Source organism: Aureobasidium subglaciale, assembly GCF_000721755.1.
Source record: "Aureobasidium subglaciale EXF-2481 unplaced genomic scaffold scaffold_11, whole genome shotgun sequence".
NCBI lineage: Eukaryota > Fungi > Ascomycota > Dothideomycetes > Dothideales > Saccotheciaceae > Aureobasidium > Aureobasidium subglaciale.
The window spans coordinates 295,123-309,249 of record NW_013566984.1 but is presented as its reverse complement, the minus strand read 5'-3'; the positions used below and the strand labels follow the sequence as shown (position 1 = coordinate 309,249).

Genomic DNA, 14,127 nt, shown 5'->3' with positions numbered 1-14,127 from the left:
GTCTTTGTTTCCTCGCACTGCGCTCATCATTGATAGTCAAGTCGTGCCTTGTGCGAGCAGCTTTCTCCAAGCATCTGTACCATCACCAGCATCAACTATGGGGCGTAAATTTGTACGTTGTAGAGGCTCTTCGCCCACGCCCTACTCGGAGACGGAATCAGAGTATGAATCAGACCAATCACAAATTCTCATCAAGAAGACTGTAACCAAGGAAAAGACTGACAATTGGCTTTACGGTCGGGCCAGTCAAGCGAGTAGTGTGAGTTCTATCACTGAGCTGGCGCGTTCCGCTTCACCTTTGCAAGTTACGCGCTATCGTTCAGCATCTCGTTCTCGTCAGCAGCATTCCTACCACGATTCTCATCCTCAGGCTCTTCAACTTGATACTTCGCGCCGACATCGCCGACGCCATCGCCGGCGTTATAGCGAAGACCTGCCGCGTATTGAAGAGAAGAAAGTCACTCACCAAATTTGCCACTGTCCTAACAAAACCTCACTTCCGGCGCAGACTCATCACGTTTGTCCGTCTCCGATCCTCATTGCAGTTCCCATCCACAATTATCGCAAGATGGAAGAAGTCGGCGGTTTCACCTACGAAGAATGGTGCAAGAGACGCGAGTGTGTCCCCGTTGCTACCGAGACCATCGCTCCCAAGTCGTCTATCTCGAACCGCACTGTTCACGCTCAGAGTCAGATCGCAAGCGAAGTGTCTGACCAGGACAACGCTTATCGTTATGTTGCGATGAGGGAGCCCGGTCCCCAAGACGCTGTCGTGAGTAAATCAAAAGATCTTTTGGTTGCTCAGTGACTTACTTTTCATCGTTCCAGCCCGTGGCCTACGCCCTCTATCCTCAGCCCGGTTACACTTACATGTACCCACCTCAGCCATTCGCAGCCATGGCCGCTCCTCCTGTCCCTGCTCCCAAGTCAGCTCCCAAGCCTGTCGCATCTGTTCCCGCTTCTTCGTCGCACTCCAAGCAGGAAGAGGAGCACTACCGTCACTACACTCGTGAGAGCGTGCGCGAGAAGTCTGTCCGCGCCGCTTCCGAGCCTCCAACCATCGAGAAGGCTGCCCCGCCTCCACCCGCTCCCCAGGCCGGCATGGCTACCATGACCTACGGCGCCTACCCTTTCGGCATGCCCGCCGCCGCAGTCCCAGTCGCATACGCCATGCCTAACTACCCAGTCCCCGTCCACGCCGAGACTACCGGCACCGCCTCGCCCAAGCCACCTCCAAACCGCGTCTGGGTCGGCCGCACCAAGAAGCAAGTAGACGAAGACAACGCCAAGATTGCTCACAAGGAGGGCGTGTACAAGCCCAATAAGATGGTCCCCAAGGCTGCCTCTCCTGACCAGCTGTTTTGGGTTATCGAGCCTGACAACAGTAACACGCTGCGCAACTTCCGCACCATCGAGGAGGATCTTCAGCCTGGAAAGTGGAAGGTCGATCCTAGATATGGCAACGCATACTTTGTGCGCGACAAGAAGGAGAAGGCTTGATGCTGTATCTTCTGCTCTTACTTAAGCGCCGAACAGTAGACTCGTGGTCTTTGTCGTGGCATGATCTTCTCTTTCGTGAGAGCTGGAGAACGAGGGGAATGACGAGAGGAGAGACATACCGCAACGGACAGTGGGCTTGCTAAGGGAGGATCCAGCGTTGCTTCATCTTCATTTTATGCCGAGCGAGGCTTCCCGTTTTCTACTTCCTTTCTTTCTTTCTTTGCTGCCCTTTTTTGCTTGAAAACACACACACGGCAGCGTTCGCATGTAACAACACAGACTAAGTTGGACGCTCAGCAGCTACTTGCTGCATTGCTATTACACACAATTCAAGATTTACCGACCGCTTGTTCACAGTCTATCTCATATGTGACTCCATTGTAGTCTGACAGTAACGAAAGACGGTGAGAGATGTCAATGAGAAGGAAGCAGGAGCAGTCAGCAGCCGACGTCGCTATACCTTCCCGCGAATCGAGTCAAGAAATGACGTACCCCCAAGTCCCACAAAACTTCCATCCCACACCCATCGTCCATCCTCAATGCCAAACGCAAACAACACTCCAAACCCATACCACTTCCCCCTCCTCCTCGGCATCTTCATCCTCGCCTTCTTCCCCGGTCTCATCGGTCCAATCTTCAACTCGCCCTTTACACTACTCAGCTACACTTGCTCACTGCTTCCTTGGGCAACACCATCTGCCCCACTTCAACCGCAAACAAGCACAACCGCGACAATGTCTTGGACGCAAAAAGCTTTCACACTGCCTGCGAAGAGCAGAGGCAGTTATCTGATCACTGATCATGTCATGGAAAAGGTGCCAGAGATCAAGGATTATAAAGTCGGCATCTTGCAACTGTTTGTGCAGCACACGAGTTGCGCGTTGAGCTTGAATGAGAATTATGATGAGGATGTTCGGTATGTTCCTGCCCCCCCCTCCCTCTGCCCTTTGTTTTTCACCTATTCCGTAGGGTCACTGCTAACATGTTTTCACAGCGCCGACATGTCCGACGCACTCGACCGCATCGCCCCAGAAGATCGCAAGGGAAACCTCTACCGCCACGCCGACGAAGGACTGGATGATATGCCTGCACACATCAAATCCGCTCTCATCGGTGCTTCTGTATCCGTTCCCATCACAAACGGTAGATTGGCGACGGGTACTTGGCAGGGCATCTGGTTCTTGGAGTTTAGAGCTAGTAAGCATCAGAGAAAGGTTGTTGCCACTATTCAGGGTGAAAAGGCTTGAATAGATTGAAGATTATGATACGGGGCAGATGTTGAAATGACAATTATGAGCACGCTTGCTGTTTCTCTTGTGCGTTGGTATACTCTTGAATGCTCAAGTGTTGTGTTGTAGACGAATTTCATGGTTGAGGTTTTATATACACTGCAACTGTAGGAGCAAGGGAATTTGAAAGGGGAAGGGCTTGTATATGACAATCATCGCTGTTCAAGAGGCTTGCCAGTGTTGCTCTGGTAGCCCCGAGGGACCTCTGCTTCGTGACCGGTAGGCTCGAGAGGGTAGGAAGGGTTTGGGAGGGCTTCGAGGATCTTGCGGTTGGACTCCTTGGCCTAGACACGAGAGTTAGAAGGAGATGTGAGATTCCGTGACGCTGACGCTGATGCTGAACGTACGTAGGGAAGACCACAGTAGGTGCATGCGCATATTTGTGGCTTGTCGACGTTGATGAAGATGCGAGGGTGGCCGAGGGGACCACCGCCGCCGTCGCACTTGACGGTGCGCTCCTTGACCCAGTTGACGGGCTGCTTGTGGATGAGCTCGATGGCTGCCAGAGGACGAGGCTGTGTTCAGTCAGCTACTGCTCGTTCAATTCCTTGCTGTCCTTTCTCCCTCCACTCTTTCGTCCTTCTTCCTCTACCTCTTGCGACACCCGAATATCCAGACTCCATCGCTTTTCCGGGACTTCACAGCGGGGAAAAGCTTCCTTACCTGATCATACATGATCATCTGCTCAAACCTCGGGCCCACCATAGCCTTCTCTCTAGGCTGCTGGCTACGACTCCACACGCCCTGACGGTTGGGCGCTTGCATGGCACGACGCTCCTCGCCCTCCTGCACAGACTCTTGCAAAGGCTTATCCATGTTGCCCTCACTGCTCAGAGGTGTGGCATTGGTGCTGCTGACGGGGCTGGGTGTGTCGCGGTTCTTGGGGTCATTGGCCGGGATCGGGTTGTCGGCTCTGCGGACGAGGGGGCTGGTGCTGAAGGCGCGGGTAGGGAGGCCGCGTAGGCAGTTGCGGGCGACGCGTGCTGGCAACATGGTGTATGTGCTGTGTGTGTGATTGCTTGAGCGTGAGCTGCCTTCAATTGACCGGGTTCGCGATGCGTGGATTGAGAGGTGCTGTTACGCTGCCAAGACTTGAGATGATCCGTGCGTTCTCTTCCGCTCTCCGGTGTGCTTGATTCTTTTGGTCAGCAACTCTTTGCATCGCGACAACGATAAAGTTTCATCGACTTGAATTGTTCTGTGTGAGGATGACCGAGAAACGCGCGTTTTGATCTTTTATCTACAAGTTTATATCATTACGCTAAAGACAAAGGAAATTTTCGTGACCATCTTGTGTACAATCTCAGCGCCCAGGATCATGGAGCATTTCTCACTTCCACTCGAACATCCCTCGTCTTGAAGATCTTTGACCTGCTTCGTCCTTCACTCGGTGTCATCGACGCCCTGACCAACGACTTCCTGTCGCTCTCATCTCCATCATGGAAATCTTCTTGCGCTTCCAATCTGCCCAAATCTTGCAGCTCCAGCACTTCTCGTTCGTCACCGACTGCGACACTTGCTGTGGACACGCCGTACTCATCATCGTTGAATTTCTTGAACCCTTTATTCGCCTCCACTCGTTCGACGAATCCAAGACCATTTGGTCTGTTGACAGGCTTCTCGGTAGAGCGACTGCTGCTCGATGATACACCGTTTTTCTTTGATCCAGACCATCGGAACATGAAAGTATTCTTGATGAAAGAGCCGGTGCTGGTATCCTCGAACACTTTTCTCCAGAGTGGTCTGCAAGCTGCCAGTGATGTAGCCACAATCGCAAGACCAGGCTCGATGATACTCCACAGCCCCGTCTGCACCGCTTGCTTGAAAAAGTCAATGTCCAGTTTGAGATTTGAAAGTGTCGCAACGCGGATCAGAGCGCAAATGGAGCTGACAGATCCGATGCAGAGTAGGAAGCCTGCTGTAAACTTCATGCCAATTGGCATATTTGAATTCCACAACACGTAGATTGGGAGGAAGGCGTAGATGAAGTCAGTCAACGCGTCCAGGGCTCCAAAAGCATATGTCATGATCAACAATGTGTGATCCGGGAGGCATTTCCCTGCTGCTCTGTAGACAAGTTGGTGATGTATGTCCGAGCCACAACGAAAAAGGTATGTGAATGAATATGTAAGGCCATACAGAGTCATCGTCGTTACCGTAAGGTAGATGACAATTCTCTGCCATCTTGCGACGATGATGCGAAGATAGAAAAAGGCGAGCGAGATCTTGACAAAGATGATGGAGAAGACGTAGAAGATTGTGAACAAGACTGAGCTCTGAACAGCATTAGTAGAAGTTGCGCAGCGTTCACGCGGTTCGTCTTACTGTGTAGATTTTCTCTATCACCTCAATCGCATCCTGAAAACTTCCTGTGGTGACAGCTGCGATCGTTGATGGATCATGCTCAAGACCAATCAACTGTATCGCCATCACACAAAATGTTAAGAACATGACCTGGTTGCGTAGATCAGTACCTTGATAGCTGCAAATAATAAATGCTCCAACTTACATGTGCGACAATCAAACACATGTCATCAAGTCCGAATCCCTTGACGATGAATACTCTTACGTAGATACGGAGCCATAGCGCCACAGTTGTGATGGGCATGAAGGCTATCGCCGCCGCTTTGAGCGCGAGCGACGACTTTCCAATTGCTGCTATCTTTGCCAGATCCATGAATACAGATAGTGACATTATTCCAATGCCTGGGGGAGAAGCTTTATTGTTATACTTTCGGTTCAGAATCTTTTCCCTCGATGTGGCTAGCAGCTGCACTGTAATCGAGTCAGGTCGGATAATGTTGAATCAATATACGCTCATGGTGTGACAGATGTTGAATGGCACGGGACGAATGGAACCAGGGTTTGCAGCAATGTGTCTTCGGTTGGACAGCAGATGAAGATACACAAGTACTAGATCAATCGTCGCTAGCAAGAGCATACCCGATCTCGACCGAGATTCACAGTACCATCGAGGACGACGTGGATCCTCATATAACGAAACTCAAATACGATGGGTGATGGAGCAAAGTTGGAGCTGGTCAATGACAGTGTGTCTATTTCTCTCCCGATTGACCAGCACTTGCAGCACGCGCAATTCAGCAGGGATCGATTATGGTCTCGAGAGCATGGTGAGGACCTGCAGCTGATACTGTGTCTGAGCAGACCATGCGTGTTGACGCTGGGACGAAGATCAGTCGTCATGACTAACGTTATGTGGGGATAAGAGGGGATCGGAGAAATAGCTTGCTGTATGGTCATGCGAGCCGGATCAGAAACGGACACTCATGTGGCGATATAAAGAGGCCAAGATCCATCGTGAATCAATCGGGCCTTGTTATAGATTGGATCTCGTGGTTTCAACAAGGCTATCATGCTGCGTTGATGTTTCGAGTCGGACATGCATGTTTTAGATGGGCCTCTGCTCAAGTCGGTGCGTAGCGCCTTTTCTTATTCTAGGCCGGCATTGCGCAAGACGTCAAGCTGAATCGTCCGAGCCGTTCCATAGTTGTGGGATTGACAGCTCGGTGGCTGTAACCTTAGCTACAGCTAGCTGCATTCAGGCAGCTTTTGTGGTGAATTCGGCTGGTCCTGGTGCAGCACAGGCAAGTCTGGCGGTTGGCCTAAGCACATGTCGTCGCTTGATCCTAGTTTGATGGCGTTTCGTGTACGGGGTAGGACATGCGACCATGTGTATAAGTCTGTTATAGCGTCCTCTTCCACAATCAATCGAAGTCTGCTTCCAGAATGGAGACGAACACAAGTTGTTTCCGAGCCTTCATCCCGACATGGTAGCCCTCTCTCGGCTAAGCTCCCTCGAAGACGCTGAAATGTGGTTGTGTGCCTCTGTGGCTGGTCATCGACCCTGATCACCAGAAGAGCTTGTAGTGGCAGGGTAGAGTTCACGAGTCGTGTTCACCTCATCAATTCACAACCCCTTTGCTGGGAAGGGGCCCACTCGGGAACTGGCGATCGCTCACTCTTCGTGTTCGCTGGGTCGGAACAAGCTGATCGATTGCTCTTTCCACCTCGAATCTCAACCCGGCAGGCCTGGTGCCACGGAATATTGTTTCATCGAAACCTCGCTCGGCTTGTGAGAATCCGGTCTCAGATCCATCGGGCGTGAGCGTCACCAGCAAATCAAGTCTCCATCGTGGCGGTTGTTCCTCATGCGAGATGCACGTAAGAGCGAAAACTAATATGCGTCTGATGTCCCCGAGGGTCCGACGGGCGCCGTGGTCGCTCAAGCCGCCACGTCCCCATGACGCCGTCGACACCGAGCGTGCGGTCCACGGTCGCGTTTTGCAAGACGCGCAGTAGCGTGAAAGGGTTCACTTTGTTCTTTACAAAAGCAGTTCACAACCCATGTCTGGCCAAACAGATCGCTGAAAGTCTGACAAAGTATTCGCGGCAGATATCGATGTGTTTGCTAAGCGATGTTTTGAGATCTCCGACAAATGGACAGGGTGTATCCGTCACAGTAAAGCACTTGAGAATTTGTCGCTACACATGGATACTCGAGTAGAGGTTGGCAATCTCGCAAAACCCCATGTATAGAAGAGGCAGTGAGAAGTGGAGCACATTCACAGACCTAAGCACTGATTGTCTGCTTGTGCAATCGGGGTCTATATTTGACTGCCTTCCGTAGAGTAGAGCAATGTCATGAAGGCAACCTCAAGTCTAAGTGGACATGTGCCCGAGATCGACAACGAGGGCAACTTGGTGGTCTACGACAATCGATCATACCGGCTCGCTGTTCATAGTTGAATATCCTTTCGAGAATCATGAAATGATTGATGCTGCTACCCGGGCGGCTATGAGACGGCAGAAATTCAGCGAGGGAAGTTTAACCGGGGCGAGGTGATCAATTTACGCGACACGCGCCGCGACGCGTCCTCGGGCAAATCGTTCTTACCCACCGACTCGATTATGCGATATCAACCCATCTCGGTCGACAAATCCATTTGTCTCTCGTGCTACCAATTACTGCGTCTCCATTGTCTTTCTGCATAGCCAAAGTTTCTCGTGCCAATACAAAGTCATTCCACAACACAAGCACCAATATGGCATCGAGGCCGGAGCTCAAGGTCGACGATGAGTACGGCTTCATCAAATTCTTCAAGAACCTGTCCGGGACAGATGACGACACGATACGACTGTTTGACAGAAACGACTACTACACGGCACATGGTGATGACGCCAAATTCATCGCCCAGAACCAGTACAAAACTACCTCGGTTATCAAGCAACTCGGCCGTGATCCCGGACTCCCATCAGTCACGCTATCACAGACAGTGTTTCGCAACTTCCTTCGAGAGGCTCTATTCAGACTAGGCAAGCGCATTGAGATCTGGGAATCTGCTGGTAAGAACAAATTCACGCTCGCCAAGCAGGCATCACCAGGCAATCTACAGGATGTCGAAGATGAGCTCGGCAGTAGCATGGAGGCAGCTCCCATCATTCTTGCCGTAAAGGTATCAGCCAAGGCATCAGAAGCTCGCAACGTCGGTGTGTGCTTTGCGGATGCTAGTGTGCGCGAGCTGGGTGTCAGCGAGTTTGTGGACAACGACATCTACTCCAACTTCGAGAGCCTGATCATCCAACTTGGTGTACGAGAGTGCTTGGTCCAGTACGACGGTCAGAAGAAGGATGGAGAATTGGCCAAGCTGAGAGCGATCGCCGACAACTGTGGATGTGCCGTATCAGAACGCCCATCAGCAGACTTCAGCAGCAAAGACATCGAGCAGGACTTGAGCAGATTGCTGCGCGAAGAACGCACATCAACTCTACCCCAGACCGAGCTACGATTGGCTATGGGAGCCTCTGCTGCACTTGTCAAGTATCTGGGTGCCATGTCAGATTCTTCCAATTACGGTCAATACCAGCTATACCAACACGACCTGTCGCAATACATGAAGCTCGATGCATCTGCTCTGAAAGCGCTCAATCTCATGCCTGGACCCAAAGACGGATCGAAAACCATGAACCTGTACGGCTTGCTCAATCACTGCAAAACACCAATTGGCAGCAGACTTCTCGCCCAGTGGCTCAAGCAACCTCTGATGAATCTAGAAGAGATCGAACGCAGACTACAACTTGTCGAGGCCTTCGTCAATGATACACAGCTCTCTGAGTCGATGTCGGCAGACCACCTCAAGTCCATTCCTGACCTTTACCGCCTGGCCAAGAAATTCCAACGCAAAAATGCCAACCTGGAAGATGTCATTCGCGTCTATCAAGTCGCTATCCGCATTCCTGGCTTCATCGGCACGCTCGAAGCAGTGATGGATGAAGAGTACAAGGATCCTCTTGACCGAGAATACACAAACAAGTTACGCGAGTGTGCCGATGCTCTGGGCAAACTACAAGAGATGGTTGAGACAACAGTTGACCTTGACGCATTGGATAATCATGAGTTCATCATAAAGTCCGATTTCGACGAAGGTCTGAAGGTGATTCGAACAAAGCTTGACAAGCTCCGTTATGGTATGGACAAGGAACACGGCAGAGTCGGAGATGATCTCGGTCTAGACACGGAAAAGAAGCTCTTCCTTGAGAACCACAAAGTTCATGGCTGGTGCTTCCGCGTGACAAGAGCAGAAGCTGGCACAATTCGCAACAAGAAGCAATATCAGGAGTGCTCAACACAAAAGAACGGTGTCTACTTCACTACAACGACACTGCAAGCAATGCGCAGAGAGCATGATCAACTGTCGGAAAACTATAATCGCACGCAAAGCGGATTGGTCCAAGAAGTCGTTGGTGTCGCAGCCTCATATTGTCCTGTCGTTGAGAAGCTCGCCGGCATCCTCGCGCACATGGATGTAATTGTCTCGTTCGCGCATGTGGCCCTCCAAGCCCCTGTACCATACTGCCGACCAAAGATGCACCCTCGCGGCACTGGCAACACAGTCCTCGTTGAGGCACGTCACCCTTGCATGGAAGTTCAAGACGAGATCACATTCATGGCCAACGACGTTACTCTGAAGCGCGAAGACTCAGAATTTTTGGTCATCACAGGTCCCAACATGGGTGGTAAGAGTACATACATCCGCCAGATTGGTGTCATCGCTCTGATGGCACAGATGGGCTGCTTTGTACCGTGCACTTCTGCCGAGCTCACCTTGTTCGACTGTATCCTCGCTCGTGTTGGAGCTAGCGACAGTCAACTTAAGGGTGTTTCCACCTTCATGGCGGAGATGCTGGAAACAGCCAACATCCTCAAATCAGCTACGAAGGAGAGTCTGATCATTATTGACGAACTAGGTCGTGGCACAAGCACATACGATGGTTTCGGCCTGGCTTGGGCCATCAGCGAGCACATTATCAAAGAGATTGGTGCTTTTACTCTTTTCGCAACACACTTCCATGAGTTGACTGCTTTGGTTGACACATATCCACAAGTTCAAAATCTGCATGTCGTTGCAGATGTCAGCGATGGTCAATCATCAGATTCTGCACCTCAAGTGTTGCTCATGTACAAGGTCGAACCTGGTATCAGTGATCAAAGTTTCGGTATCCACGTCGCCGAGCTCGTGCGCTTCCCTCGCAAAGTCATCTCAATGGCCAAGCGCAAGGCAGATGAGCTCGAAGATTTCGCTGGCAAGAACGAAGAAGAAAAGTCAGAGCTCAAGAATGCTAGCCAAGAGGACGTCGCAGAGGGAAATAGGCTCCTCAAAGAGCTGCTCATCAAGTGGAAGAAGGAGACTGAAGGCCAAAACATGGACGGCAAGGAACAGGTAAAGAGGCTCAAGACTATGGTTGCAGAAGACGAGAAGTTGAGGGCAAACAAGTTCTTTGTTGGGTTGAAAGGACTGTGATGGTAATGACTGGTTTTACATGATTTGCTCTTTCCTTGCCCGAGACTGATAACCTTGCTCTTCTGCGTTGATGCAAATGATTCATTTTCCGTAGCTCGAGAAGAAATACAACAAGCAATGAGTGCAAACACATCCCATGTCATGATCTGATCCCGTCCTTCTCTAGCATACTGAAAGACTTCGTTAACAACCTGAAGAGTGTTGTGATGATCACAGTGCGGTAGAAGACAAGCCAAGCGGACCAGGCACAGGTCCAAGAAGGGTGCGGTAGAAGACAAGCCAAGTGGACCAGGCACAGGTCCAAGAAGGTGAGGTCCGTATGGAAGGGTATTACTGCAAAGCTGGCAAGTGCAAGTAGCGAGATTGCCTTGGATGATGCTCACAACATGCTCAGCAAACACTCTCCACGAGGTAGTCTGACCATTGGGATGACCGTAGATCTGATAGACCAGTTTATCACCCTGGCCCTCTCCATTAAAATAAACAGAGTAGCCAGGAGGAGCTGAACCGATGAATCTGACATGGCAAACCTGAGGTTCGTGTGAGCAAAAGCAAAAGAGTGGAATGAAACAGAAATTCCGCTTTACCTTAGGTAGCATAATGTCTACAGTAGTTGAACTAGCGGGTGATGAGGTTGACAAACTTCTTGTCGTCTTCCTTTGGTGTCCGGGAACTTGAATCTTTCTGGGGCCTTTGACCGGTGCCGTCGCTTTGGTACTGGCTGAGGTCAATCTCCTCGATGTGCAGAGTACTTATTGCGGCAGAAGCGGATCTGTTTGTGACCATCTTGTAATGATGATGGCTAGTAAGGACGAGGTTGAGATAAATTGGAAGCTTGCGTGTCTATAGGTTGTTCTGATGAGTAAGGAAATAGGTGTCGAATTGGCGTTTGTAATCATCGCAAACTTTCGTGTCGCTACTGGTCTCGCCAAGATACTAGAATGCTGCGGAGACGACAAAGAGTCAATCATGTGTTGAGTCAAGACAGTCTTGAGAGTGGCGGTTTAGAGATGCACCTCGTTGGTATCGCTGGAAGTCTTGGGCTTGTTATATATCCCGACGGCTACAAGTGTTACATACTTCGAGCACATGGAGAAGCTCGCTGCAGCAGAGTAATCTAGTAACTGCGCTTAGCGTCTTTCTCGTGTTCCATTGTCTCTGCTTCTTCCTCAACTTCTCTGTGCGGTGCACTATTGATGACTACCTCTTCACTCAGACCTGGCCCCCTGAATTGACCCTTGGCTGTTGTAAACCATGTAATCAGTGCCACAACCATTACTACACCCACAGCTGCCGATGTGTAGTTCATATTTTCTGAGTCGACTGGATTGACAGTGGGGAAATTAAATGTGATGGATGTGAACAGGAGGTACACCAGTGCCATCACGTTGATTGGCATGCTCCAGCGGCCGAGACTCCATGGGCCTTCGAGCTTTGCGGCGGCGGTCGATGCCGTGAGAGGTGCGATAACACGGAGAAGGATAGGGATGGCATACGAGACGTCTGGGATGCTTTGTTAGCATTGGTTTAAAGCAGAGTCACTTGCTTGTCTTACAGAAGCCTTCCGTAGCGATCGAAACGACGGTGTTGAAACCGGTCACAGTACCGAAATAGATTGAGTTGAGAGCAATTTGCACCACAAAAGTCAAGAGGATACCGTAGATGGGAACCTGCTTTGTTGGGTGAACTTTGCTAAGGGTGTTGGAGAAGGGTAGGCCTCGATCTCTAGCGAATGCATACTGCACGTATTATCAGCAAAGTTCGTTCCCAGTCCTTGAGGATTGTATACTCACCACTGCGCGACCACCTTCAGCCAATAGAGATATAGCGGAGAAGAACTGAATCATAACCATCAGGAAGGTCAAACAAGAAGTACCGGCAATTGACTGCGTCGAATCGTAGAAGATCTGAACGATGGGGTCTCCGGTTGCACTTTCAGCCACGCCTTCGATTGATCCCATGCAGAAGCACGCAGCGATGAGGAAAGCGAAACCGGTGATCGCTCCTAGCGAGACGGATAGGATGATTGCTTTAGGGGCGACCTTTCTCGCATCGTTGATCTCCTCAGTCATGTGTGCAGGTGCATCATAACAGCACATACCAAAGGCTGACTGAAGCAGACCCAAAATTGCCGCGTAAGGCTTATTAAAGCCAGTGAGATTTTGAAACTCGGAGAACACAAAGCTGGGAGTTTGCTTGTGGTCGTTGGTTGCGAGAATGGTAATAAAGATGATCAAGAACGATCCCATATTCCAGATAAGGAAGAAATTGGTCATCTTGTGCAACATCTGTGGGCACAAGACGTTCAGCGACAAAGCAGCGATAGCCACTGCATATGCTACTAACGTCGAGTGCCAGCGAGTTATCTCATAGTCGGGGTTGTTGAGAACAGCAATCGCAAGGATGAATCCAGAAGCGATGAAATTGACTACAGCACCCATAGCGATGATGCCGATCAACATGAACCATCCACAGACATAGGATAGTCCTCTAGACCAGCTCCGAGGTGCTAGGATGGCAGCCCACGAGTATTGGCCCCCTGCTAGAGGGTAGGCCGAACACATCTCGGCCATTGATAGTGCTACTGCCATGGTAAATATGCAGACTCCTACCCATGACCAGATCATGACTGGAGGGCCGCCACTCTCGGCTCCGATGATGAGTACACCAGACAAGGCGGTCCAGCTAGAAACGATCGAGAAACAAAATCCAATCATGCTGACAAGATTGAATGTCCGCTTCAACTCTGGAGAGCAGGCCAGTGTCAGTTGGCGACCTGCTGCAGAGCCTTAGTACCACTTACCTTGCTGGTAACCAAGTTTCTCGAGCGCGACATCATCAGCAGTTCCTTCGTCGAACACTTTTGTATCCATCATGTCCGCCATAGTTGGTTTTGTCGATGGGATGTGGAAGAGTAGCTGAATTCGGATTGATAGAGCTCAACTCATGCCACAATCAGAGAGAAAAGAGTGAAATATGTAGTATTCAGCCATACATCCTTGTAGGCTGTAGAAAGGATATCGATGTTATTCATGCACACGAAAAGACAATTATGAGCTGGAACAGGCGCCAAAAACTACGATAAGGTATCGAAATTGGTGGGAGTGGCTAAACATTTACTGTCAGGTATTTGCACATTATTAGCAAACCAGGTCTACAATTCGAACAGACCAACGATATGCCAGATGCTTATCTTCGGAAGGCCGCTCCGAATACCGGGACGCGGAGAAGGGTTTGGAAAAAGTCGGTGCTTGTCAGTATCTCGCCATACTTCTCCTCAAGCTTCCCCATCAGGTAATTCATAGATTCCGAGAAGGCGATAAGATCGAGGCGACATCCAACTCATTTTTGAGATGTTCTGATAGCGACAAGGAAGAGGAAAGTTGAAGAGACTGGCCATGGTCAGCGGCTGCAACATCCGGGTGCTCGTCGGCGTTTGTCTAACGCGGGCTCCGAGATCGCAACTTCCCAGTCCTGACTGGAGACAACGAAAGATTCTCCAAGGAGGCATGCACACC

At 50.5% G+C, this 14,127-nt stretch overlaps 6 protein-coding genes across 6 annotated transcripts; 3 read left to right on the top strand and 3 right to left on the bottom strand.

The window, feature by feature from the left end:
* Positions 1-568: 568 nt before the first annotated feature.
* On the top strand, positions 569-1,846 carry AUEXF2481DRAFT_80066 (uncharacterized protein; the record flags this gene model as incomplete). Its single annotated transcript, XM_013488162.1, has 2 exons — positions 569-772; positions 829-1,846. The coding sequence occupies 2 exons, from the start codon at positions 569-571 to the stop codon at positions 1,498-1,500; spliced, it is 876 nt and encodes a 291-aa protein (XP_013343616.1). The 3' UTR covers positions 1,501-1,846.
* A 193-nt stretch (positions 1,847-2,039) lies between these two features.
* Positions 2,040-2,747, top strand: AUEXF2481DRAFT_29738 (uncharacterized protein; the record flags this gene model as incomplete). The annotated part of the gene is made up of 2 exons (XM_013487991.1): positions 2,040-2,416; positions 2,495-2,747. 2 exons carry the CDS (start codon positions 2,040-2,042, stop codon positions 2,745-2,747), a joined length of 630 nt encoding a protein of 209 aa, XP_013343445.1.
* A 194-nt stretch (positions 2,748-2,941) lies between these two features.
* AUEXF2481DRAFT_29737 (uncharacterized protein) lies at positions 2,942-3,782 on the bottom strand (the record flags this gene model as incomplete). Its single annotated transcript, XM_013487990.1, has 3 exons — positions 2,942-3,073; positions 3,137-3,304; positions 3,453-3,782. 3 exons carry the CDS (start codon positions 3,780-3,782, stop codon positions 2,942-2,944), a joined length of 630 nt encoding a protein of 209 aa, XP_013343444.1.
* Positions 3,783-4,105: 323 nt separating this feature from the next.
* On the bottom strand, positions 4,106-5,484 carry AUEXF2481DRAFT_5258 (uncharacterized protein; the record flags this gene model as incomplete). The annotated part of the gene is made up of 3 exons (XM_013487938.1): positions 4,106-5,065; positions 5,115-5,243; positions 5,299-5,484. 3 exons carry the CDS (start codon positions 5,482-5,484, stop codon positions 4,106-4,108), a joined length of 1,275 nt encoding a protein of 424 aa, XP_013343392.1.
* Positions 5,485-7,742: 2,258 nt separating this feature from the next.
* AUEXF2481DRAFT_40270 (uncharacterized protein) lies at positions 7,743-10,754 on the top strand. Its single transcript, XM_013488065.1, has one exon. The coding sequence runs from the start codon at positions 7,853-7,855 to the stop codon at positions 10,607-10,609; it is 2,757 nt and encodes a 918-aa protein (XP_013343519.1). The 5' UTR covers positions 7,743-7,852; the 3' UTR covers positions 10,610-10,754.
* Positions 10,755-11,606: 852 nt separating this feature from the next.
* Positions 11,607-13,972, bottom strand: AUEXF2481DRAFT_40268 (uncharacterized protein). Its single transcript, XM_013488064.1, has 5 exons — positions 13,781-13,972; positions 13,413-13,717; positions 12,403-13,355; positions 12,165-12,348; positions 11,607-12,112 (listed from the first exon to the last, which is right to left on the bottom strand). The coding sequence occupies exons 2-5, from the start codon at positions 13,492-13,494 to the stop codon at positions 11,727-11,729; spliced, it is 1,605 nt and encodes a 534-aa protein (XP_013343518.1). The 5' UTR covers positions 13,495-13,717; positions 13,781-13,972; the 3' UTR covers positions 11,607-11,726.
* Positions 13,973-14,127: the final 155 nt, after the last annotated feature.

What these genes read in the sequence shown, in the direction of transcription:
- AUEXF2481DRAFT_40270 (XM_013488065.1), top strand. Translation starts at nt 7,853, where the DNA reads ATGGCATCGAGGCCGGAGCTCAAGGTCGACGATGAGTACGGCTTCATC.
- AUEXF2481DRAFT_40268 (XM_013488064.1), bottom strand. Translation starts at nt 13,494, where the DNA reads ATGGCGGACATGATGGATACAAAAGTGTTCGACGAAGGAACTGCTGAT. An exon ending in GAAACTTGGTTACCAGCAAG is followed by an intron (nt 13,356 to 13,412) that starts GTAAGTGGTACT and finishes CCTGCTCTCCAG; the next exon opens with AGTTGAAGCGGACATTCAAT. An exon ending in CTGAAGGTGGTCGCGCAGTG is followed by an intron (nt 12,349 to 12,402) that starts GTGAGTATACAA and finishes TAATACGTGCAG; the next exon opens with TATGCATTCGCTAGAGATCG.